Below are 24,652 nucleotides of genomic sequence, written 5' to 3'. Positions count from 1 at the left end.
TGACCGATTAACCAAAACCAGACAAAGGTTTGATTAAATACAAATGTGGATCAGATGTCGAAAACAAAAGAAAGTTTATTAGAATTGAGACTTGTGGATCCATCAGATCAATAATGCTAAGGTAATGCCAGTAGTTACATAATTAAATCGGCCTCATCTCAACAACCCTATGCAAATGAGTACAAGTCAGAGGCTTAAAGCTTAAGTCTTGTCATCTAAGGATATGTTTATCAGACGTCATCAGAAAGCAATCATCTAGACATCATTATAAGATTAGCCTACAAGGAATCCATTCCAAACTCTTGTCTCAGCAACTACAGCACCCTAGGTGAAACATATCTGTGCAGGTGTGCATGTGATCTCATTCGTTGGCAGGCTGGTTTATGGGAGTTAGATCCACACGCACTTGCTGATGTGACTTCAGAATGAGTCACTTCAAAGAAGCAGGGCATGGTGGTAAGTGGTCTGTGTCTTTCGGATAATGAAAAGCAAATGCATACAAATGAACACCTGATTAAGCATTTGGAAAGCGTCCCAGGCATGCTTTTGGACAGGCTCTATAAGGCGGACAGACAGCTAGCGGACACGGTGGTGTGAACTGGAGGATATGAGAGGAAGTTGATCAACATGCTGTGAATGTGATGGATGGCAGGGCTGTGTTGTTTCACCGCCATGCCCGCAGGTTCACGGCTGCAACGCAGTGCGCAGGGAGGTCAAGTAAAGCTGATTAGCCCTCTGCTTATTACTAGCTGTGGGGGAGCTCTCTCTCTCTCTCTCTCTTTCTGTTTGAACGGAACTGAATCTCCACCGACACACCATGCTTAAGAGCTTTCTGCGGCTGACAGACGGAGGGGGCCCACTGTGAGGCGATTTAAAATAAAGGAGACTACAGATTTTCTAATATCATGGCCTGGGCGTGGCTTTAAGGTAGACCCGGTCTATTCTGCTCCAGCCGTTTTTTATTATACCTCAGTGGCTCCAACAGGCATATCGTAGCAGAGTCTGTCTTTGAACCCAGGGGAGATGGCAGGTATTTAAGCGGGGATAACTCAACACTGAGGCCAAGAGGTAAGAAGGCGTTACTCGATAATGATTGGTGGAGAGGATCTGTTTTTAGGATGAATGTGTCATGTTCAAACATGTATCCAGCATTGGAAAAAGAGAGTACAAGGTTCACTTGAGGCACTCTAGGTCTGTCTAGATCTTCTTATAGCACCCTGTCTTACTTTTGTTGCATTGTTTATTAACGAATACACTGTTGAAGAGGAACGTAATGGGTAGATGTGCCTTCAGTCTTAGGGTATTACTACTACGATTCTTGAAAGTGCATCTGCCTAGGTAATAATTTCTTCAAAGACACAATGTGGCCCATGTTATTTGTACTGTCATACAAGAATGTTGTACGATACATTGGTTTGAGTAGATAGTTACTGGTTGTAGTTTGCCTTGATTCAATAGTTTTGCTGAAGTGGGGAGCGTACAGTAGAGTTTCTGTTAACCCTGCAGTGGCATGTGTGAGCCCGTACAGTAGAGTTTCTGTTAACCCTGCAGTGGCATGTGTGAGCCCGTACAGTAGAGTTTCTGTTAACCCTGCAGTGGCATGTGTGAGCCCGTACTGTAGAGTCAACAATGAATGTTGTTGGTGGTTTCTTAAAATACACAGGGTGTTGTCCGGAAGAGGGCAGGGAAGCCTGTTTTGCATAGCCACTTTGTTTTGTGCTTTGTACTTCAATCCACCTTTCCCAAGGGACCTTTAGGCTACACACCAACCGTTAACTGACTACAACAGCGGGAATGCTTGCTAATCTTCATGCATCAAACCTGAGTTAACGAATCCCGTGTATTTACTGACCGTAACTTCAGCTGGGCAAGACTGACTCCACTGACTCTTGTCGGTCACAAGCATAAACAATCTGTTGTTTTCCCCATCAAGTATTAACTATTTTTCCCTCAGTGTTTCACATTGATTATGGAAAACATTTCATGAAAGAGGCTGAAAAGGTATTTCACGGGAACATTCCTATGTTCCAGCTACAATAATGCATGTTGAAATGTAAAGAATTTAGACTCTTATGGTGATGTTATTGTGCCGCCTTTTTATTGCTTCAAAACAAATATAAGAATGGCATATCAGGATATAACTTGTTTTCAAAATGATAACAATCGCTGGAGAGTGTATTTAATGCAGGCCAGTAATCAAACTGTACTTCACTGTGTGAGTAGTCATGAGTTAGTGGCCTGCTGCTGCCCAGCCCCTTCAGTGGATCCATTTAGAGGAGTGAGTAGCAGCCAGTTAGTAATGGCTCCTCTGTTTTGTAAATGATACCCAAGCAAAGACTAGGAAGTAGCCTAATCATCAACGGCACAACACTATAACGTCAACTTCTGTGGAATGATTTGGAGTCACATAGTCATTACTGTTGAATTCCTATGGGCTGTGGTCTCTCTCTAACTCTCACATGCGCACACACACAAAGGCATCTCAGGTATTTGAAAATCGGTAGCAGTACCTGGATATTATGCCTTTTGAACTGCCGTTCTATTTGTGCATTGTCACAGACAATAATGTAAGGAACATGCACGGGCAACAAATGCCTTTTTTGATGGCATTTCCCTTGATGCTAATCAAGCAGCAGGATAATGAAAATACAATATGCCGCCTTGTGTGTTGTCTGGTTATGTTTAGTTCTTACCTTCTTTGGGTAGACTGTATGCAGACCCTCCTGCAGCTGTACAGTACCAGGTGTTAGCAGAGGGAGATTCCACTCAGCATCTGTTTTCATATTTCACACTGTAAATCAATTGTTGGCCCCAGACAGACAGCAACTGATGGTTGGCAACGGTACCCTGTGAGTTCATGCCACTACTGTGTGTTATCTGATACACTGGCAACTGGCAAGTACTTAAGTATAGTAAAAGTACTTATCTACCAAGGTAACTTAATGGTAATGCATCAATGTATTGGCTGTACAACTCTATATAGAGTTGAAGTCAGAAGTTTACATACACCTTAGCCAAATACATTTAAACTCAGTTTTTCACAATTCCTGACATTTAATCCGAGTAAAAATTCCCTGTCTTAGGTCAATTAGGATCACCACTTTATATTAAGAATGTGAAATGTCAGAATAATAGTAGAGAGAATGATTTATTTCAGCTTTTATTTATTTCATCACATTCCCAGTGGGTCAGAAGTTTACATACACTCAATTAGTAATTGGTAGCATTGCCTTTAAATTGTTTAACTTGGGTCAAACGTTTTGGGTAGCCTTCCACAAGCTTCCCAGAATAAGTTGGGGGAATTTTGTCCCATTCCTCAGAGCTGGTGTAACGGAGTCAGGATTGTAGGCATCCTTGCTTGCACACACTTTTTCAGTTCTGTCCACTAATTTTCTATGGGATTGAGACCAGAGGACATTTCTCCAAAAAGTATGATCTTTGTCCCCATGTGCAGTTGCAAACCGTAGTCTGGCTTTTTTATGGCAGTTTTGGAGCAGTGGCTTCTTCCGTGCTGAGCGGCCTTTCAGGTTGTCGATATAGGACTTGTTTTACTGTGGATATAGATACTTTTGTACCTGTTTCCTCCAGCATCTTCACAAAGTACGTTCATCTCTAGGAGACAGATCGTGTCTTCTTCCTAAGCGGTATGATGGCTGCGTGGTCCCATGGTGTTTATACTTGCGTACTATTGTTTGTACAGATGAACGTGGTACCTTCAGGCGTTTGGAAATTGCTCCCAAGGATGAACCAGACTTGTGGAGGTCGACAATTGTCTTTCTGAGGTCTTGGCGGATTTCTTTTGATTTTCCCATGATGTCAAGCGAAGAGGCACTGAGTTTGAAGGTAGGCCTTGAAATACATCCACAGGTACACCTCCAATTGACTCAAATGATGTCAATTAGCCTTTCAGTAGCTTCTAAATCCATGACATAATTTTCTGGAATTTTCCAAGCTGTTTAAAGGCACAGTCAACTTAGTGTATGTAAACATTTGAGCCACTGGAATTGTGATGCAGTGAATTATAGTGAAATAATCTGTCTTTAAACAATTGTTGGAAAAATTACTTGTCCTAATTAGATGTCCTAACCGACTTGCCAAAACTATAGTTTGTTAACAAGAAATTTGTGGAGTGGTTGAAGAAGTTTTAATGACTCCAACCTAAGTGTATGTAAACTTCGACTTCAACTGTACATACACATGTTCTCAGAAGTGTCTGAATATGGCTACTGAGAAAAGAAGGACTGTTTCATAAACTGAACAATATTATGTTTGTCTTTAAGCACTTTTGACTATTAATTAATGCTATATTGGCACCTGCTTTTTGTTTTCAGAGCCTATAACAGTAACACTGTTTTAACTTGTAGTTAAAATGTCTCCTAAATTTTGTTTCCTTTGTGTGGAAAGAAACTAAATCTTGACATCATTTTGGTGAGGAGATTGTGTCTCATTCCCATAATCACGTTGCCATAAAACTTTGAGACATGAAATCTGGACTTTGTAGCCTAGCCTGGTGTGGACCACTGTAGTGTCTGTGTCTCTTTTAGCTGGGGGCATCTGTTAACAGGATCAGACCCTTTTAATAATTATTCGCCTAAAATGACATACCCAAATCTAACTGCCTGTAACTCAGGCCCTGAAGCAAGGATATGCATATTCTTGGTACCATTTGAAAGGAAACACTTGGAAGTTTGTGGAAATGTGAAAGGAATGTAGGAAAATATAACACAATAGATCTGGTAAAAGATAATACAAAGAAAAAAACCTTCCGTTCTTTTGTATTTTTTTGTACCATCTTTGAAATGCAAGAGAAAGGCCATCATGTATTATTCCAGCCCGGCTGCAATTTAGATTTTGGCCCCTAGATGGCAGCAGTGTATGTGCACAGTTTTAGACTGATCCAATGAACTATTGCATTTCTGTTCAAAATGTTGTATCAAGACTGCCCAAATGTGCCTAATTGGTTTATTAATAACTTTAAGTTCATAACTGTGCACTCTCCTCAAACAATAGCATGGTATTATTTCACTGTAATAGCTACTGTAAATTGGACAGTGCAGTTAGATTAACAAGAATGTAAGCTTTCTACCAATATCAGATATGTCTATGTCCTAGGAAATTTTCTTGTTACTTACAACCTCATCCCCCGCGGGACGGTTGAGCTAAGTTATTTCTCTTTAATCATTCAAGGGGTTGTTCAGTGGGGAGTAACACAGTCGACAAAGCTGCCTAACCTGTAGCCTATGGAATTTCTTCAGAGCACCACTTACTCTGAAAATAGGAATTTTTGCAACTTCTTAACTTGATGGGCCCAGGCCCACTAAACCCTGACTTGATTAGTTTCTTTGGGGGAGTTCTATTTAAGTGATAATGCCCAAGAAGCCGGTGTTTGGAGGATATATTAGCACGGTTGTCTGTCCCGGGCTGGCAAACCATGTCCTCCAAACACTGCCTTCGAGGACATTATCACTATATACAAGGGGTTACCAACATATTCACAAAATGGTGGACATATTTTCAGAAACATTATTTTGATGCATTTACTCATACCGTTTCGTCCTTCCACAAGATATAGTCCCGGCACACATCCAAGGTTTCTACCCAAGCCGGCTGGTCGTTCTTTCGGTTCAGTTGCAAGAGACGCGACCCAGTCGTTAAGTCTATTTGTTCTGTCGTTTGTTCTAAATGTTCCATTGCAATACTGGCTGGTAACGTTCTTATCCCTTGCTTGCTAGCTAGCCAACTACGGCTAACTTACAGTCACGTCAAACAGTGCAGACAGAATAACAGTAGCTGCATTTGCGTTTGCTTAAGCTGTTTTCTAGTGATATTCATTTAGATACATCTACAGTGCGAAATATGAAAACAGATGGTGAGTGGAATCTCCCTCTGCTAACATCTGGTACTGTACAGCTGCAGGAGGGTCTGCATATGGTCTACCCAAAGAAGGTAAGAACTAAACATAACCAGACAACACACAATAAGGAATATTATATTTTCATTATCCTGCTGCTTGATTAGCATCAAGGGAAATGCCATCAAAAAAGGCATTTGTTGTCCGTGCATGTTCCTTACATTATTGTCTGAGACAATGCACCAGTAGGATGCCATAGCCTAATGTCTCTAAATGTATAGATTATTTTAGTTAAGCATGATTTGCATTTCTCATACTGTAGTGTAAAGTATCCCTCTTTGAAGGACAAAGTCTGTGACCTTTTATCAAGAAATGTCTTCCTTTTAAAATACATGCATGTTTTCTTTGGCTGACTGTGTTAGTAGGTGTGGTCAGGTTGGAATTAATCTGGCTGTACAGTGATGCACATTTCCAATCCAACCTAAAGAAAAAATGGTTTAGACAAAAATGGTTTACACTCTCCCCAGGGAACCCAGTCAGTTTAATGATGATGTAATTTGGATAAATAATGTCAGACTTTTCTCGCCACAGAATCTTAAAGGTCCAATGCAGCCTTTTTTTTCTTAGTATCAAATCATTTCTGGGTAACAATTAAGTACCTTACTGTGATTTGTTTTCATTAAAATGGTCTTAGCAAAGGGCAATTTCTCAAGCAAGAATTTTGCTAGGACTGGTCTGAGTTTTGCTAGAGTGGTCTGAGTGGGGAGGGGAAAACGGAAAATTAGTTGTTATTGGCAGAGAGGTTTGGAACTATCTTTCTTATTGGTCGATTTAACTAATTTACTACACGGTGATGTCACCATGGAAGGCCAAAACTTCATCCCACCAAAAAAGCTGTCTTCAAACAGGTTTTACAGAATTTTACAGTATTATTAGAAACTTCAGTGTGATGTGTGTGTATAAACTCAGCAAAAAAAGAAACGGCCTCTTACTGTCAACTGTGTTTATTTTCAGGAAACTTAACATGTGGAAATATTTGTATGAACATAACAAGATTCAACGTCTGAGACATAAACGGAACAAGTTCCACAGACATGTGACTAACAGAAATTGAATAATGTGTCCCTGAACAAAGGGGAGGGGTCAAAAACAAAAGTAACATTCAGTATCTGGTGTGGCCACCAGCTGCATTAAGTACTGCAGTGCATCTCCTCCTCATGGACTGCAGAAGATTTGACAGTTCTTGCTATGAGATGATACCCCACTCTTCCACCAAGGCACCTGCACGTTCCCGTACATTTCTGGGTGGAATGGCCCTAGGCCTCACCCTCCGATCCAACAGGTCTCAGACGTACTCAATGGGATTGAGATTCGGGCTCTTCGCTGGACATGGCAGAACACTGACATTCCTGTCTTGCAGGAAATCACACACAGAATGAGCAGTATGGCTGGTTGCATTGTCATGCTGGAGGGTCATGTCAGGATGAGCCTGCAGGAAGGGTAGCACATGAGGGAGGAGGAGGTCTTCCCTGTAACGCACACCGTTGAGATTGCCTGCAATGACAACAAGCTCAGTCCGATGATGCTGTGACACACCATCTCAGACCATGACTCACTCTCCACCTCCAAATCAATCCCCCTTCAGAGTACAGGCCTCGGTGTAACGCTTATTCCTTCGACGATAAACGCGAATCTGACCATCACCCTCGGTGAGACAAAACTGCGACTCTAATGGAAGAATTGTGCGTTCCTGGTATAACTCGGGTAGTTGTTGCCATCCTGTACCTGTCCCGCAGGTGTGATGTTCAGATGTACCGATCCTGTGCAGGTGTTGTTACACATGGTCTGCCACTGCGAGGGCGATCAGCTGTCCGTCCTGTCTCCCTGTTGCGCTGTCTTAGGCGTCTCACAGTACGGACATTGCAATTTATTGCCCTGGCCACATCTGCAGTCCTCATGCCTCCTTGCAGCATGCCTAAGGCACGTTCACGCAGATGATCAGGAACCCTGGGCATCTTTCTTTTGGTGTTTTTCAGAGTCAGTAGAAAGGCCTCTTTAGTGTCCTAAGTTTGCATAACTGTGACCTTAATTGCCTACCGTCTGTAAGCTGTTAGTGTCTTAACGACCGTTCCACAGGTGCTTGTGTTTAATTGTTTATGGTTCATTGAACAAGCATGGGAGACAGTGTTTAAAGCCTTTACAATGAAGATCTGTTAAGTTATTTGGATTTTTAAGAATTATCTTTGAAAGACAGGGTCCTGAAAAAGGGACGTTTATATAAAACACAGGAAAATCTACTTTTTGTCTGCACTGCCACATATCCTAATAATAATAATAGCTCATGTAGTGATTAGAGGGGAGATTATGTTGGTTTTAAAAGACAACAGTAAAGCGAATAGAGACATGGGCAGTGTTTACACAGGCAGCTCAATTCTGATTATTTTCCCACTAATTGGTAATTTGACCAATCCGATCAGCTCTTTGTGTAAAGACAGCCTTAACTCACAATGCTCCACCTTTAATTTTCTGTTTTAAATGTGTTATCCTTGCCTATGCTGCACTGTCCTCAAGCCGAATGGATAATCAATCAATCACACTTGAGTGTCTTGTGACTTGTTTGCAAAGGGAACCCAAGCCCTTTCATCTAATAGCTGCTTACTTTAAGTTGGGAAGGAATTGTTCCGTTCATGCTATTTCATGCAGTGCCATAACATAATCATGTCCGATGAAATTTCGTTTTTTGATCTATTGTGGATGGTTAAAAAAAAAATCCTGACAAATATTACCCAGAGCCCCTGCACCATATTCTTCTACCAGTTAAATGTTACCTACATATGGGTGCCATCAGGGAAACGTGTTTTTACGTCGTATTGTTTCTGACCGCAACAGGTTGATAATATTATATTAAGAGTTGAAATGATTGTGTGAGGCTCATCTTGTCCCTTTGTTTTTCCTACCGGCAGAGTGTCAACCAAAAGCAAGGCCCCGTCTCCCCCAGTATCAGTGAAGGGACTGGATGGTGCAGGCCTCTCCCAGAGACACTCTGTATCAGCATTTCCTCTGATGACCATGGACCAGAAGGAGAACCTACTTGAACAGGACCTGACTCTGGTTGTGGTTCTGCCAGGCGGAGTGGAGAAGACAGCCACTGTCCATGGCAGGTGAGACTAGGTCTTCTCAAATGGCACCCTATTCCCTACTTAGTGCCTGAGTCATTCCACCAATGTTGTATTTATTATGGATCCCCCATTAGCTTTTGCCAAGGCAGCAGCTACTCTTCCTGGGGTCCAGCAAAATTTAAGGCAGTTTATAAAATGTAAAACACATTACAATACATTCACAGATTTCACAACACACTGTGCCCTCAGGCCCCTACTCCACCACTACCACATATCTACAGTACTAAATCCATGTGTGTGTATAGTGCGTATGTTATCATGTGTGTATGCATGTGTCAGTGCCTATGTTTGTGTTGATTCACAATCCCCGGTGTTCCATAAGGTATTTTTTTTAATCAGTTCTTTTTTTTTTTTAATCTAATTTTATGGCTTGCATCAGTTACTTGATGTGGAATAGAGTTTCATGTAGTCATGGCTCTATGTAGTACTGTGTGTCTGGACTTGGGGACCGTGAAGAGACCTCTTATGGCATGTCTTGTGGGGTATGCATGGGGGTCCAAGCTGTGTGCCAGTAGTTTAGACAGACTAATTCGTTGCCTTTTGAGTAGTGTAACTTGGTGAAAAAAAACTGTTTTGTTTTCACCTAATGTTTACATTCTGTCACATGTTCAACTTCATAAAAACAAGTTTTCCCATCTCAATTGCCCACTAAGTGCCAAATAAAGTAACAGGGTTGACAACATCTTAAATCTGTTAGAAATCCCCTTGTGACAGGGGGATTGAAGCTTGTTGTGTGAAACAGGGAGGGGCAATTGAATGCAAGCTTCACAACATTATTTTTGTTAAAAAATTTCCAGCCTGTCTATGGGTAACAGGGTTGACATATTATGCTCAAACCACTCAGTTTTCTCTGTTTTCCAACCCAATAGCCCAAAAGAGTAGAACCAGCTCATCTGCTTTTACACTATGATTTGACTATTAAAATATTTTACAAGGAATAGTTCCTCCATATTAAAACAAGCTTCAGAAATTACTTTGTCAAAGAAACAAAAATAACTACGGCTTCACAATGATGGGGAAAACTTGGAGACATGTTGGGGTTAAGTGGGTTAACATTTTAAATGAAGTCACAGAGGATGCTTAGAGGGACATGTCAAAATCGCTGAATTTCGGCACTTGAGCAAGTCTTTATTCATATCAAAAATCGGATTTATTGAATCTTCCATGTGGTCTAAATTAAAGGTCACTTCATTTAGTGTAAGACTTTTATAATTCTATGTTTGTGCACAATTTCTACTTAAAATATCAAAAGTCACTAATTTTGTGGAATGACTTGCCTATGGGCCTTGGTCAAAAGAAGTGCAGTAAATAAATAAAGGAAGTGTCTCACGGTGACTAAACACCAACACACTGCTCCCAACGTTCCCTCCTTGGTAAGACCTCCAGGACATCCCATGATTCCAAGATGAAGCATGATCTAAATGCATTTTGACCAATTCTTATGCGAGTGTCATATATTCCAAAACAAATATTTTTGGTATACGATTACACAAATCCTTCTACCATAACGTGATCTTTCCAAGGCTCTAATTGAATGTAGCATTTCTTTGAGTCAGATATTGTAGTTGGTGCAGTAAAAGCTTTGGTTTTGGTTAACAATACTTGCACCATTAAATGCACTAAAAAGTTGCATAATGTGGCTGGTTCCTTTTCACTTGCTAAGGTAGAATAATGTTATTTGTGTTTTCAGCACAGTTATTATGGTAGAACTTAGATTAGGTTTTGATACAAGCCCACTGCACATACATCTCGTGAAAGTTAGTCTTATGAAGTCTGGTCTGTGGAGCTTTCATCCACACCAATTCAGCTGAGACCAAAACGCCTAATCAGACAAACATGAGATGAATATCTTACGGTCAAAAGGGCTTCGTTGTTTTCCAGAACTAGTACTTTGTGTCCTGCTATGAAACTACAGACCCACACTGTTCACTCTCCATCAAGTTTACTCAAGATATTATTATTCTAGTTTTGCAAGACTCAAACGCACTCCGTTGGTATATTTTGCCCTCTGCCCTCTCAAGCTATAATCGAGACCAACTTTAATATAAAAAGATTAAGCATCTAATTCTTCAACCTCTTTTCATTTACAGAGTACAGTGAACTAATTATGATAATAATTTAACTTTTGGCATTATATTTGCAGAAACCCTCCCAAGGCCTAGAATTTGGAAAATGCTGGATAGCCTTGCGCAGATATTGTTGCTAAAGAGTTTTCCAGACCACCAACAGTTGTGTATGAAGCAAAAACTGATGGCTCCTCATGCTACATTTTATCACTGTGAAAAAGTTGTGTGATAATGCATTACTATAATGTAGAGTGTAAAACGTATTCTGTGATGGCATCTACTTTCGTGATAGTAGTTTCTCCTTGGCATTTGCAATTTCCACACACCAACAGTTCTGTGTTTTCTCTGTGGATATAAAACACACAACCTTTTATCCTTAGCTCGGTTGATTTATTACTTCTAACTTGTGTCTCTGTTTTTCAGCAAGCCCATGATGGATTTGTTAGTGATGCTTTGTGCCAAGTACCACCTGAACCCATCAGGCTATATTATAGAGCTCGTCACCACCAACAGAAACCCAATCAAGTTCAAACCCAACACTCTGATCGGGGCCCTGGAGGCAGAGAAGGTTCTGCTCAAGCCCAAAGGAATGGAGGACAAGATTAAGAAGCCAATTCCTCAGATGCCAGAGGTACACGTGAGAAATCTCAGTGGTAGAAATGTACTAGTTATAAAAGATTTATCTGAGAGTTGTTCCCTCAACTTGGGTATTTACTGTAATTAATAATGGCTGTATCTTGTAGTATATTTTTTCTGTGAGTATAGATCATATATATATATACTCAGCAAAAAAAGAAACGTCCTCTCACTGTCAACTGCGTTTATTTTCAGAAAAATGTACGTGTAAATATTTGTATGAACATAACAAGATTCAACAACAGACATAAACTGAACAAGTTCCACAGACATGTGACTAACAGAAATGGAATAATGTGTCCCGGAACAAATGGTGGGGTGGTCAAAATCAAAAGTAACAGTCAGTATCTGGTGTGGCCACCAGCTGCATTAAGTACTGCAGTGCATCTCCTCCTCATGGACTGCAGCGGATTTGACAGTTCTTGCTGTGAGATGTTACCCCACTCTTCCACCAAGGCACCTGCAAGCCCTCACCCTCCGATCCAACAGGTCCCAGACGTGCTCAATGGGATTGATATCCGGGCTCTTCGCTGGCCATGGCAGAACACTGACATTCCTGTCTTGCAGGAAATCACGCACAGAACGAGCAGTATGGCTGGTGGCATTGTCATGCTGGAGGGTCATGTCAGGATGAGCCTGCAGGAAGGGTAGCACATGAGGGAGGAGGAGTTCTTCCCTGTAACGCACAGCGTTGAGATTACCTGCAATGACAGACAACAAGCTCAGTCCGATGATGCTGTGACACACCGCCCCAGACCATGACGCACCCTCCACCTCCAAATTGATCCCGCTCCAGAGTACAGGCGTGTAACGCTCAATCCTTTGACAATAAACGCGAATCTAACCATCACCCCTGGTGAGACAAAACCGTGACTCGTCAGTGAAGAGCACTTTTTGCCTGTCCTGTATGGTCCAGCGATGGTGGGTTTGTGCCCATAGGCGACGTTGCCGGTGATGTCTGGTGAGGACCTGCCTTACAACAGGCCTACAAGCCCTCAGTCCAGCCTCTCTCAGCCTATTGCGGACAGCCTGAGCACTGATGGAGGGAATGTGCGTTCCTGGTGTAACTCTGGCAGTTGTTGTTGCCATCCTGTACCTGTCACGCAGGTGTGATGTTCGGATGTACCGATCCTGTGCAGGTGTTGTTACACGTGGTCTGTCACTGCGAGGACGATCAGCTGTCCGTTGTCTTCCTGTAGCACTGTCTTAAGCGTCTCACAGTATAGACATTGCAATTTATTGCCCTGGCCTCATCTGCAGTCTCATGCCTCCTTGCAGCATGCCTAAGGCACGTTCACGCAGATGAGCAGGGACCTTGGGCATCTTTCTTTTGGTGTTTTTCAGTCAGTAGAAAGGCCTCTTTAGTGTCCTACGTTTTCATAACTGTGACCTTAATTGCCTACCGTCTGTAAGCTGTTAGTGTCTTAACGACCGTTCCAGAGGTGTATGTTCATTAATTGTTTATAGTTCATTGAACAAGCATGGGAGACAGTGTTTAAACCCTTTACAATGAAGATCTGTGAAGTTATTTGGATTTTTAAGAATTATCTTTGAAAGACAGGGTCCTGAAAAAGGGACGTTTCTTTTTTTTGCTGAGTTTATATATACATACACACACACACACACACACACACACACACACACACACACACACACACACACACACACACACACACACACACACACACACACACACACACACACACACACACACACACAGTACCAGTCATTTGGACACCTACTCATTCAAAAATGTATTTTTACTATTTTCTACATTGTAGAATAATAGTGGAGACATCAAAACTATGAAATAACACATGGAATCATGTAGTATCCAAAAAAGTGTTAAACAAGTCAAAATATATTTAACATTTTAGATTCTTCAAAGTAGCCACTGCCTTGATGACAGCTTTGCACACACTTGGTATTCTCTCAACCAGCTTCACCTGGAATGCTTTTCCAACAGTCTGGAAGGAGTTCCCACATATGCTGGCCCAAGCAAGTCTCTTCTTCTTATTGGTGTCCTTTTAGTAGTGGTTTCTTTGCAGCAATTCGACCATAAAGGCCTGATTCACACAGTCTCCTCTGAACAGTTGATGTTGAGATGTCTGTTACCTGAACTCTGTGAAGCATTTATTTGGGCTGCAATTTCAGAGGTGCAGTTAACTCTAATGAACTTGTCCTCTGCAACAGAGGTAACTCTGCGTCTTCCTTTCATGTGGCGGTCCTCATGAGAGCCAGTTTCATCATATCGCTTGATGGTTTTTGCAACTGCGACTGCAGTTCATGAAATTTTCCGCATTGACTGACCTTCATGTCTTAAAATAATGATGGACTGTCATCTCTTTGCTTATTTGAGCTGTTCTTTCTATAATATGGACTTGGTCTTTTACCAAGTAGAGTTATATTTTATATACCACCCCTACCTTGTCACAACACAACTGATTGGCTCAAACGAATCAAGAAGGGTTGAAATTCCACTATTTAACTTTTAACAAGGCATACCTGTTAATTGAAATGCATTCCAGGTGACTACCTCCATGAAGGTGGTTGAGAGAATGCCAAGAGTGTGCAAAGCTGTCATCAAGGCAAAGGGTGGCTACTTTGAAGAATCTCAAATATAAAATATATTTTGATTTGTTTAACACTTTTTTGGTTACTACATGATTCCATATGTGTTATTTCATAGTTTCGATGTCTTCACTATTATTCTACAATGTAGAAAATATTTAGGTGTGTTCAAACTTTTGACTGGTACTATTTATATATATATATATATAACTTTTTCAAACAGTCTAATAATCACATTTATTTGATTCTCCAGGCAACCGTCCGTCTGGTAATAAACTATAAAACTACCCAGAAGACTATACTAAGAGTCAGCCCTCGAGTCCCCCTTGAAGACCTCTTACCATCTATTTGTGACAAATGTGAATTTGACCGACAGAGCACATTTTTATTGAGAGATGCCCAATCTAAGGATCCTTTGGATTTGACCTGTTCTCTCAATGATTTTGCAATAAGGGAGGTTTATGCAACGGACACAAAAGGTAAGGGCTTCTCTGATAAAAACAACAGCCTTCAACGTTCATTAATCTGAATAATTACCAATCATTCTGAACTAATCTCGGCACCCAGAACCAAATCTTGTTGTCTGCCAACAAGATACTTATTCTGTATGAACACTATTCACCATTCATTCATTTTACAACTACGTAGGTATACTCATGTAAATGCTGCATTTACTACCACATATCATTTCCATCTTCTCTTTCATAGCTATGTACTCAGAGGACGTACCTGCCTCTCCTACCCCTACTACCCCAACTCATCTAGGTCATCAAGGTAATGCAACTCAATTGTATTATGTTTTTACATGTTTTTTTTTAACCTTATTTTAATTTACTACTGACATTATGCATTTGAAGTCAAGTTCATCAAATCTTTGTCAGGAATTTCAGAATTGTCTTCAATAAGATCTATATATTCCTGACAGATACCATTCCACCCAGTAAAGATAAAATGCAGAAGGAGAAAGAAAACAAGGGATTGTTCAGTTTATTCAGGAGGAGTAAGAAGAAACCTGAGCAGGTGTGTTCTTTATCTGTTCACATGCAATCACCAACATTTCTCAGCTCAGTCATTTGCAAGTCAATTTTGGCTGATTAGGAGGATTTGAAAGGGTATGTGTTGGGGAGGGGGGAATATTGTCACAGTCATGTGATTGGCTAGTTTTCTCTTTGCTTACTGCAGAGAACAGGCCCCTGATCAGGATCTGATTGGATGTTTGTTTGCTCTTTTAAAGGGAATGACTGCCAGTGCCCCGGCGTCCCCAGTCTTTCCCAGCAAGCCTCGACCTCTTAGCATGAGTTCGCTCAGTGCCCACTCCTCCACATTCAACTGCAACTCCATGGCTTCTGACATGCCAAAGAAGAGACGGGCTCCCCTGCCCCCCATGTTGGTGTCCCAGAGATGCCCCTCTAACCTCAGCCATCGACAGAGGTCCATCTCCGACTCAGAGCCCGAAGCCCAAAAGGACAGTGACCAGGTGAGTGGTTCTAACCTGACTAGATCTGTGTTCTTTGTTAATGCCAGGTCTGTCGGTAAAATACTGAGTCTGAATTTCCTCAAAATTAGGACTTTATGTCCAGAGCTCTTGATGAATTTGAATGATTATTTTGTCCCTTCTGTTGTGGAGATGGCTGGTCTGAGTCGCAGCACGGAGTCTTCCCTGAAGAGGACGAAGCGCAAGGCTCCTCTACCCCCTGCATCTCCCAGTGTGGTTGTCCATGATGCAGCTTCACTAGATGGAGGTATGAAAGTTTTTAAATGGATTTAATCCTGCAGTATTGAATTGGCTTGTGCTCAACCTCCTGTATATAGGTTTCAACATTTTCAGATACAATTTTTTACATGAGGGGGTCACTTGAGTCTATAGCAGGGATCATCAACTAGATTCATCCCCTCAAGAAAAAATCTTGAGTGGATGGTCAGGGGCCCGGAACATAATTACAAATCATTTGTGGAATGCAAATTGACTGCAAGAAGCCCAAACAGATATAATATTTGACTAAAACATATAATTTCAAAACTTGCTTGCATTTGGATACAATCACATACATCTATCTATTATGCATGGGAATACTTTGGAAATTAAAATCACTTTAAAATCACTCATTTGCTGGTGTTCTTACAGTCTTTTATATCCAACAATGCATTATTTTTTTTAATTTTTTTTATTGGCTCAGAAAACATGGGGGGCCAGATGGAGAACCCTGGTCTATAGGCTCTTTCAACTGTAATTTAGTACACATTCTTCTCCTGGTTCGTGAGACATTGCTATTATTGCATTTCTGGACAATTTGGCAGAGATTTGGACAATTGCACTTTGGTCTCTAAAGTCAACCATTGATAGTAGTAAGTAAGACCAATGGTTGGTCAGTGGAAGTTGCACTCATTTTATTTGGCTCTGATGCCTCCTAGTGGTCGAGACACATTGAGTTAGTTACTGCTTCTGTTCTCGTGATTGAATTTCATTCACAATGAACACCTAGCTACAGTTGTGACTACAGTACAATTTTAATAGATCTTAATAATAAATATGATGGTAAACATAGTTGTGTTTTTAGTGCCATATCTTTGTTTGCTTATTCTGAAGTTTAATTGTATGCTTGGTAGCTACAAGTTTGAGGGATAAGGTCAACACTGTTGTGATCCAATGGGACATGTACTGTGATATAGTCATTGCATTCTTATGTTTCTTCATATTAAGAGTAAAGACCATGCTCTATAAGTACTTCCTCTCTCTAAACTTGCAGCCTGCAGGTCACCAGAGGAGGGTGTCTGACAGAGTCTGTGCTGCTGCCTCTTCCTCCTGTCACTACCCGCTCTGCCCTCTGCTGCATCTTCCTCCTGTCACTACCCGCTCTGCCCTCTGCTGCCTCTTTCAGCTCCTCCTCAAGCATGTCCACTTCTCTCTACGCTGACCTGTTGCTTTTCCTCATGTTTTCTGTCTGTTAGATTAACATGTTCTATTCTGTTTTTCTTGCTGCATGTTTACACCTTCCTACATGAGTTTTCATTGGCTTATCTTTCAGTGTACTTCAATATAATCAAATAAAGACTATCTGCTATTGATTGAATACCGGCCTTTGGTTATATTTGTTACTGACTAGCTTAGATTGGATTGTATGTTTTCTGTGAGAGAGGGGTGATCTTTAATGAGCTATCATGACAGTAAGTACATTCTAATCTAACCTGATAATTAAATCTACAGACATACACTCCCAGTTGTTCACCTACAGTAGTACAGTGCCTTGCAAAAGTATTCATCCCCTTGGCGTTTTTCCTATTTTGTTGCATTACAACCTGTAATTTAAATGTATTTTTATTTGGATTTAATGTAATGGACATACACAAAATAGTCCAAATTGGTGAAGTGAAATAAAAAAATTACACAAAATAAAAATGGAAAAGTGGTGTGTGCATATGTATTCACTCCCTTTGCTATGAAGTCCATGAATAAGATCTGGTGCAACCAATTACCTTCAGAAGTCACATAATTAGTTAGATTGCACACAGGTGGACTTTATTTAAGTGTCACATGATCTGTCACATGATCTCAGTATATATATATACACACCTGTTCTGTAAGGCCCCAGAATCTGCAACACCACTATGAAGACCAAGGAGCTCTCCAAACAGGTCAGGGACAAAGTTGTGGAGAAGTACAGATCAGGGTTGGGTAATAAAAAATATCCAAAACTTTAAACATCCAGGGAGTACCATTAAATCCATTATTTAAATAAATGGAAAGAATATTGCACCACAACAAACCTGCCAAGAGCGGGCCGCCCACCAAAACTCACGGACCAGGCAAGGAGTGCATTAATCAGAGGCAACAAAAACCTTCTAGGCAGGGTTCCTCTGTCCAGTGTCTGTTCTTTTTCCCATCTTAATCTTTTATTTTTATTGGCCAGTCTGAGATATGGCTTTTTCTTTGCAACTCTGCCTAGAAGGCCAGCATCCTGGAATCGCCTCTTCACTGATGACGTTGAGACTGGTGTTTTGCGGGTACTATTTAATGAAGCTGCCAGTTGAGGACTTGTGAGGTGTCTGTTTCTCAAACTAGACACTCTAATGTACTTGTCCTCTTGCTCAGTTGTGCACCGGGGCCCCACTCCTCTTTCTATTCTGGTTAGAGCCAGCTTGCGTTGTTCTGTGAAGGGAGTAGTACACAGCGTAGTACGAGATCTTCAGTTTCTTGGCGATAGCATTCATTTCTCAGAACAAGAATAGACTGATGAGTTTCAGAAGGAAGGGCTTTGTTTCTGGCCATTTTGAGCCTGTAATCGAACCCACAAATGCTGATGCTCCAGATACTCAACTAGTCTAAAGAAGGCCAGTTTCAGTGCTTCTTTAGAACAACAGTTTTCAGCTGTGCTAACATAATTGCAAAAGGGTTTTCCAATGAATAATTAGCCTTTTTAAAATGATAAACTTGGATTAGCTAACACAATGTGCCATTGGAACACAGGAGTGATGGTTGCTGATAATGGGCCTCTGTACGCCTATGTAGATATTCCATAAAACATCAGCTGTTTCCAGCTACAATAGTCATTTACAACATTAAGAATGTCTACACTGTACTTCTGATCAATTTGATGTTATTTTAATGGACAAAAAAATGTGCTTTTCTTTCAAAAACAAGGACAGATCTAGGTGACCCCAAACTTTTGAACAGTAGTGTTGGTTCTATACACACAGCCCAGAGAGACTTAGTGTAGGATCTATCCATCTAGGCATCTTTTTTTTCTGCCTCTTTGCTACTTGTTTGTGTTCTGTTCCTGTCTTTTGTAATATCTTTCATGTTGTCAGACTTAATTTTTTAAATTTAACCTGGCAAGTCAGTTAAGAACACATTTTTATTTACAATGACGGCCTAAGTGAGTGTATTTCATAGAAACGTCATTTGTAAATTCAGTATTTGAATACCACACTAGCCATTCATCCCAGATTGTATGAATAAAAGTGTCCTCATAAAGATTTGACTTCTCCATGCTTGTATTGCTCCATTTTCTATCTGCCCTCCCTCCCTCGCTGGCTTCACATAATCAACTTCACAGAGAAAGATCAGACCTGGATGTCTCTCTCCGTGTCCCTCCCTGACGTCCCACTGCTGTTCACTTCAGTTAGACATCACAGACTGCACAGTGAGGAGTCCCAGTTTTGTATAACCAGCCTGCTGAATATTCCTTCTGCTCTCTATTCCTCTGTGACGGCCTTGAAATGCAGAGTGAAGAACTAGAGGGGAATATGAAATGCTACATGTCTTCATTAAGCCCAGTTAACTTGTCTGAAATTTCCCTAAGACACAAATGTTATATCTGCAGTTGTGTGACTGTGAAAGTGATGTTAGTAATACTAAATCATCTTTCTATCAGTTTTTATAATATGCTGCTTCATTCTGAAGTAAAGGAGTACTTATTTTCTTATTAGCCGAATTAACTTATTCTCTAAATGAGTCTCGTTTAAATTGAACGTCTGACATTCTCATCCCCATCACAACACCATTACTCATCACACTGCAGTTCTTCATCCCAACTTAGATGAGACATTGCAGATTTTATCTCAATTTTTCTTTATAATTGAAAATGTCCTCTGCAATCTTCTCCATCCTGTTGTGCTGCAGGTGGCCAACTTCCTAATACACTGGAAGAGATCATGGAGCAGGAGGAGACAACTGCCTCCGTGGTCTTAGACTCTATGAGTGATGTCCAGGAGGACGACAGAAGCCTCAACCTGTCAACAGCAGACATCTCCGTGGACGCTGAGAAAACAGAGGCCCCCTCTCCACCACTGGAGGCCCCAGACACACCATATGCTGAGATGGAGACCTCTTCACCACCCGAGAGCGAGGGCCCAGCAGGGGAAGATCAGGCTTGTGATCTGTTCTCAGATGGCAAGTACGAACTCTAGCAGAGAGTCCTACGCTTTCCAAAAGGGCTCTTCTGCTGTCCTCATAGGAGAACCCTTTTTGGTTCCAGGTAGAACCCTTTTTGGGTTCCAGGTACTGCAGAACCTTTTTGGGTTCCACGTACTGTAGAACCTTTTTGGGTTTCAGGTAGAATTCTACCTGGAATCAAAAAGGGTTCTTCAAAGGGTTATCCTATGGGGACAGCCAAAGAACCCTTTTAGGTTCTAGATAGCACCTTTTTTTCTAAGAGTGTGCAGTATGAATTAAGTAGTTTCTCTTTGACTTGGGTTTTTGCATTGCTTTTCATAACTTCTGTTTTTGACAGACTAGTGCACAGCATGGTGAACAACACTGAGCACACGGATCCCATGCTGATTGCTGAGATGGACACATCTGAAGCTGCAGATGGTATGTTTGCAAGTAGCGATGAATTAAAATATACTGAACAAAAATATAAAGAGGTCCTGGGCTGGCGTGGTTACACGTGGTCTGCGGTTGTGAGGCCGGTTGGACGTACTGCCAAATTCTCTAAAACCACATTGGAGGCAGCTTATGGTGTAGAAATGAACTTTCAATTCTCTGGCAACAGCTCTGGTGGACATTCCTGCAGTCAGCATGCCAATTGCATGCTACCTCAAAACCTGAAGCATCTGTAGCATTGTGTTGTGTGACAAACTGCACATTTTTGGAGTGGCCTTTTGTTGTCCCCAGCACAAGGTGCACCTGTGTAATGATCATGCTGTTTAATCAGCTTCTTGATATGCCACACCTGTCATGTGGATGGATTATCTTGGAAAATGAGAAATGCTCGCCAATCGGGATGTAAACAAATTTGTGCACAACATTTGAGAGCAATAAGCTTTCTGTGCATTATGGAACATGTCTCGGATTCTTTAATTTTAGCTCATGAAACATGGGACCAACACTTTACATTGTGTTTATATTTTTGTTCAGTGTACATTAATGTGTTAACTATGGATGAAATGCTAAAGCTTTAGTAGAAATGTTGGCAAGATCATTGTCTACTTTGTACTAAATCATGTTTTTTATGTTCTCCAGAAAGCCCTCCTTGCCAAGCTGAGGAAATAGGTGGTCAGACAGACTTGCCATGTAAAGATTACACAGCACAAGCTGGGGTCAAAAGTGAATGTAGTACTGAGAGCTCTCTTACTATCAGCCCACCAGCAGCCCAGCCTATGACACAGAGTACAGGAACACAGGCCTCAGATCAGCTGGACACTGACCCCTCCTATCGTGAACGGCCAGTGGCCACAAGCACCCCCTGTCCCCCTGCTGAGGATGCCCAGGTCCAGACCGATCTCACACCGCCAATGATTGTGTCACCACCCCGACAACAGGAAGTGCCTCCCCCTTCTAAAGCCTCTACCTCTGGAACGGTGGGGCTGAAGAAGGACATGGCCACATCTACAGAGGAGCTGCTGATCCCTGCTGACCCCATCACACCTGCCTTATCTCCTGCCTCAGCAGCCCCTCAGTACCAAACGTCCACTCAAAGTGGCCCGGCCCCTCCGAAGCCATCCAATGAGCTGACCAGGGACTACATTCCCAAGGTGGGGATGACTACGTACACTATCGTGCCTCACAAGACTTTGGAGAAACTGAGAAACTTTGAGCTGGAGCTGATGATGGAATCCCCCAACGTGGCTCTCGAGAAGGAAGTAGGTTCACTTGAACTCAAAGACCGCACTATACAGGCTGAGCAGTTACAGGTCACAGCAGAACAGACCGAGCTGCAGCCTATTGTACCTAGGGAAGACTCCCAATCTCAGCAAGTCAACAGAACCACTACTACTACTACTAGTAGTAGTAAGAGCACTGTAAATAGCAATGTGGTTCAGCCTATTCACTCCCCCTCAACACCAACAAGAATACTTCCTGCAGGAGATGACAAGATTCCATCCCCCTCTAGTGGGGGAGACCAAGCAGGCTTAATAACAGAGGTCACGGAGATGAAAATTCCACCCGCAACTAAACCCAAGCCTGGCTCTTTCCGCTTGCTACAGCACAAAAGAACACCTGGGTATTATGTAACCTCGGCGGCAGTGAAAAGTTTGAATGCCAGTCCTGGCGCTGGCCAGAGGGAGGCTCCAGGCTGTCTAGTGGCAGCAGCAGCAGCCCAGGCCCTGCAGCTAGTGGAGGAGGACAGATTCCCTCCTCCGGTGCAGTGGGACGAGGAGACATCAGAGGGCGCTGATGTAGTTGACATGGAGCCGAGTGTGCCATCTCCACGGCCCAGTTTTGCCAGGGCGCCCCCATCCCCAGGGCTGAGCCTGGAGAAGCTGAGGAGTTTTGCTGCTCCCAAACCCTACTCTCCTACAACCCCGTCCCGTTTTGCCCAGGCTGTCTCCTCGGCGGTCAAAAGGTCCCAGTCCTTATCCACTGACTCCACCTCACCCTCTCCTCGCTTGCCACCATTCTACCCAATCACAAGCCGCTTTTTAGTCAATGATCCTAAAGGACCATGTAGGGCTATGGTGAGTTGTTGCGGATGTTTTGTGTTATGTGCTTTCTCCATATGAGACTCTGTATTTTCAATATTAGAACATACAGTAGGAATCTGGATATTTATATTCACAGTTCTCTACACTCTGAAATGACATAAAACCCAAAGAGTTGCTTTTCCCACAAAATGTTAGGCTTAAATGTTAATTTCTTTGATACTTGTTTTAAAGTTCAAAGCATATGCCTACTTTAAAAAAGTAGAATCTGTTTCTTACTTAAAAGTAATCGATGTTTCATTGTCAGTGCTATCTCTTTAACCATTAGACTACCCTCAGATGAAGTCTCCAGTCTGCTGTTTTCCCATGTCCTTTAGGGTCAGCTTTGAGACTGTTGAATAACACAGGAAATGGGAGATGTACTCCTCTCTGAGAATGTATATACAATTTTCTCGCAATGAAATTGGAACAGTCTACAATAAGTGTTTGTTCCGAGTTTGTGGCCTGGTAAACAATCCTAGCTGTGTATCCTACCTCTTAGTACTGTACATTGACCTGTGACACAGTCCCCTCCCTAAGAGACTGGGCCAGTGTGCCTGCGTGTCATTGATGTGCTGGTCCCTGTGATCCAGTGGGGAACACTTTTTATCTCCTTGTTAATAGTCTGAGCACATGTCTTTTACCATATTTATTCCTGAAGGACTCTCTGTACTAGGCCTATACTCGTGTTGTACAGGTGTCTTTCCAGTTTCCTCAGTGTTGACTGGCCCTCTCAGTCCTGAGTCTTGAATGATGGTGTGCATTGTGTCTTCTCTGCTGAGCATAGAGAAGTGACAATGGAGAGGGGGAGGAGAACAAAAGCTTGGAGCTCCAGGGAAGGGGGGACCTGAGCGGTGGCCCAGCCAGTGACATGACTGTTCAGATGGCAGGCCAGAGTGACCCTGAGCAGTGGCTCGGTGTGTGTGTGGAGAGGAGCTGAGAAGTAATGGATCAACGGAGACATCTACAGTAAGCACTAGACTGTACAATAACATGGTGGTACAGTACAATGTCAAGTGGGGCTGCGACAGTGTTACATTCATGTAGTCCGAGTGCCTATATAATGTATGTATAATTGCGTTGTTAGGTTTCAAGTTCCCTCTTTTGTCTTTTTAGGAGCCTGATGTCCTGCCCTGGAGTCTGTTCGAACATGAGCTGAGGAAAGAGGAATATAAACTTTGTTTGATTCGTTTTTTACGACCTCTGTTGCTAGTCTTAACAACCTACAAACTCTAGAAAAGACTACTTTTCTGTTCTGTTATGACAAAAATAACAAAGTAGATTATTATTATAGTTATGAAATAATTGTTTGTATTACTATTCACGATTTCTATTTCAAATTTGATGCATATTCTACTTTTCACGTGTGTTATTTTGTCCAAAAAAGTATATTATTAGTTTCCATACTCAGTTGTAATTATCATCGAGAAAATACAGGAGCCTATTTTAATACTGTCTTTCATTTTGAAGAGGTCAATTTGATGGACCTGAAAGTGGTACTTATAAATCCCTCAGTCCATTTTGTATTTTGTGTTACTCATTTGATTTTGATAAAGCTGTGCCCAGACATACACTGGTATGTAGAGTATTTCTCTGAACATATAATTATGTTATGAATAAAGGTTACTGTCGTGTATATTAAAGTATTATATTGACAATCCATGAGTGTTTCCCACTGAACATTTTTGAATGTAAGTTAAACACTGAATTGCAAAGAAATCCGATACAGAAAACAATGTTATTAGCAGTAAAAATGTTCAGTAATTGAAGTGCAGTTCATAGCATACAACTCACAATCCCATCACAATTAAACAGGACAAAACAACATAATGTAACATATATTAAATAGTGACACAAAGAAACGTCCCGGATTATACGAATTGCCTTGCAGGCCAGGTTGCACAAAAAAAAGAAGTAACTTGATACTTCTCTGCGTACTTGAAACT

The 24,652-nt window shown here is 41.6% G+C and overlaps 1 protein-coding gene across 1 annotated transcript; it reads left to right on the top strand.

The window, feature by feature from the left end:
- The first annotated feature begins 863 nt into the window (after positions 1-863).
- Positions 864-24,366, top strand: LOC120058238 (cordon-bleu protein-like 1). Its single transcript, XM_039006756.1, has 13 exons — positions 864-1,068; positions 8,815-9,012; positions 11,520-11,727; positions 14,557-14,782; positions 15,012-15,077; positions 15,229-15,323; positions 15,538-15,780; positions 15,931-16,045; positions 19,924-20,197; positions 20,534-20,616; positions 21,268-22,703; positions 23,494-23,675; positions 23,823-24,366. Exons 2-12 carry the CDS (start codon positions 8,915-8,917, stop codon positions 23,644-23,646), a joined length of 2,997 nt encoding a protein of 998 aa, XP_038862684.1. The 5' UTR covers positions 864-1,068; positions 8,815-8,914; the 3' UTR covers positions 23,647-23,675; positions 23,823-24,366.
- The last annotated feature ends 286 nt before the right edge of the window (positions 24,367-24,652 follow it).

Source organism: Salvelinus namaycush, chromosome 13 (assembly GCF_016432855.1).
Source record: "Salvelinus namaycush isolate Seneca chromosome 13, SaNama_1.0, whole genome shotgun sequence".
NCBI lineage: Eukaryota > Metazoa > Chordata > Actinopteri > Salmoniformes > Salmonidae > Salvelinus > Salvelinus namaycush.
The sequence above is the reverse complement of the archived record's forward strand: the minus strand, read 5'-3'. Positions and strand labels throughout refer to the sequence as shown.

Bases quoted from the DNA above. Each gene is read 5' to 3' on its own strand.
- LOC120058238 (XM_039006756.1), top strand. From the start codon at position 8,915: ATGACCATGGACCAGAAGGAGAACCTACTTGAACAGGACCTGACTCTG. The intron at 15,078-15,228 runs GTAATGCAACTC...TATTCCTGACAG, and splicing joins AACTCATCTAGGTCATCAAG to ATACCATTCCACCCAGTAAA. The intron at 20,198-20,533 runs GTACGAACTCTA...TGTTTTTGACAG, and splicing joins GATCTGTTCTCAGATGGCAA to ACTAGTGCACAGCATGGTGA.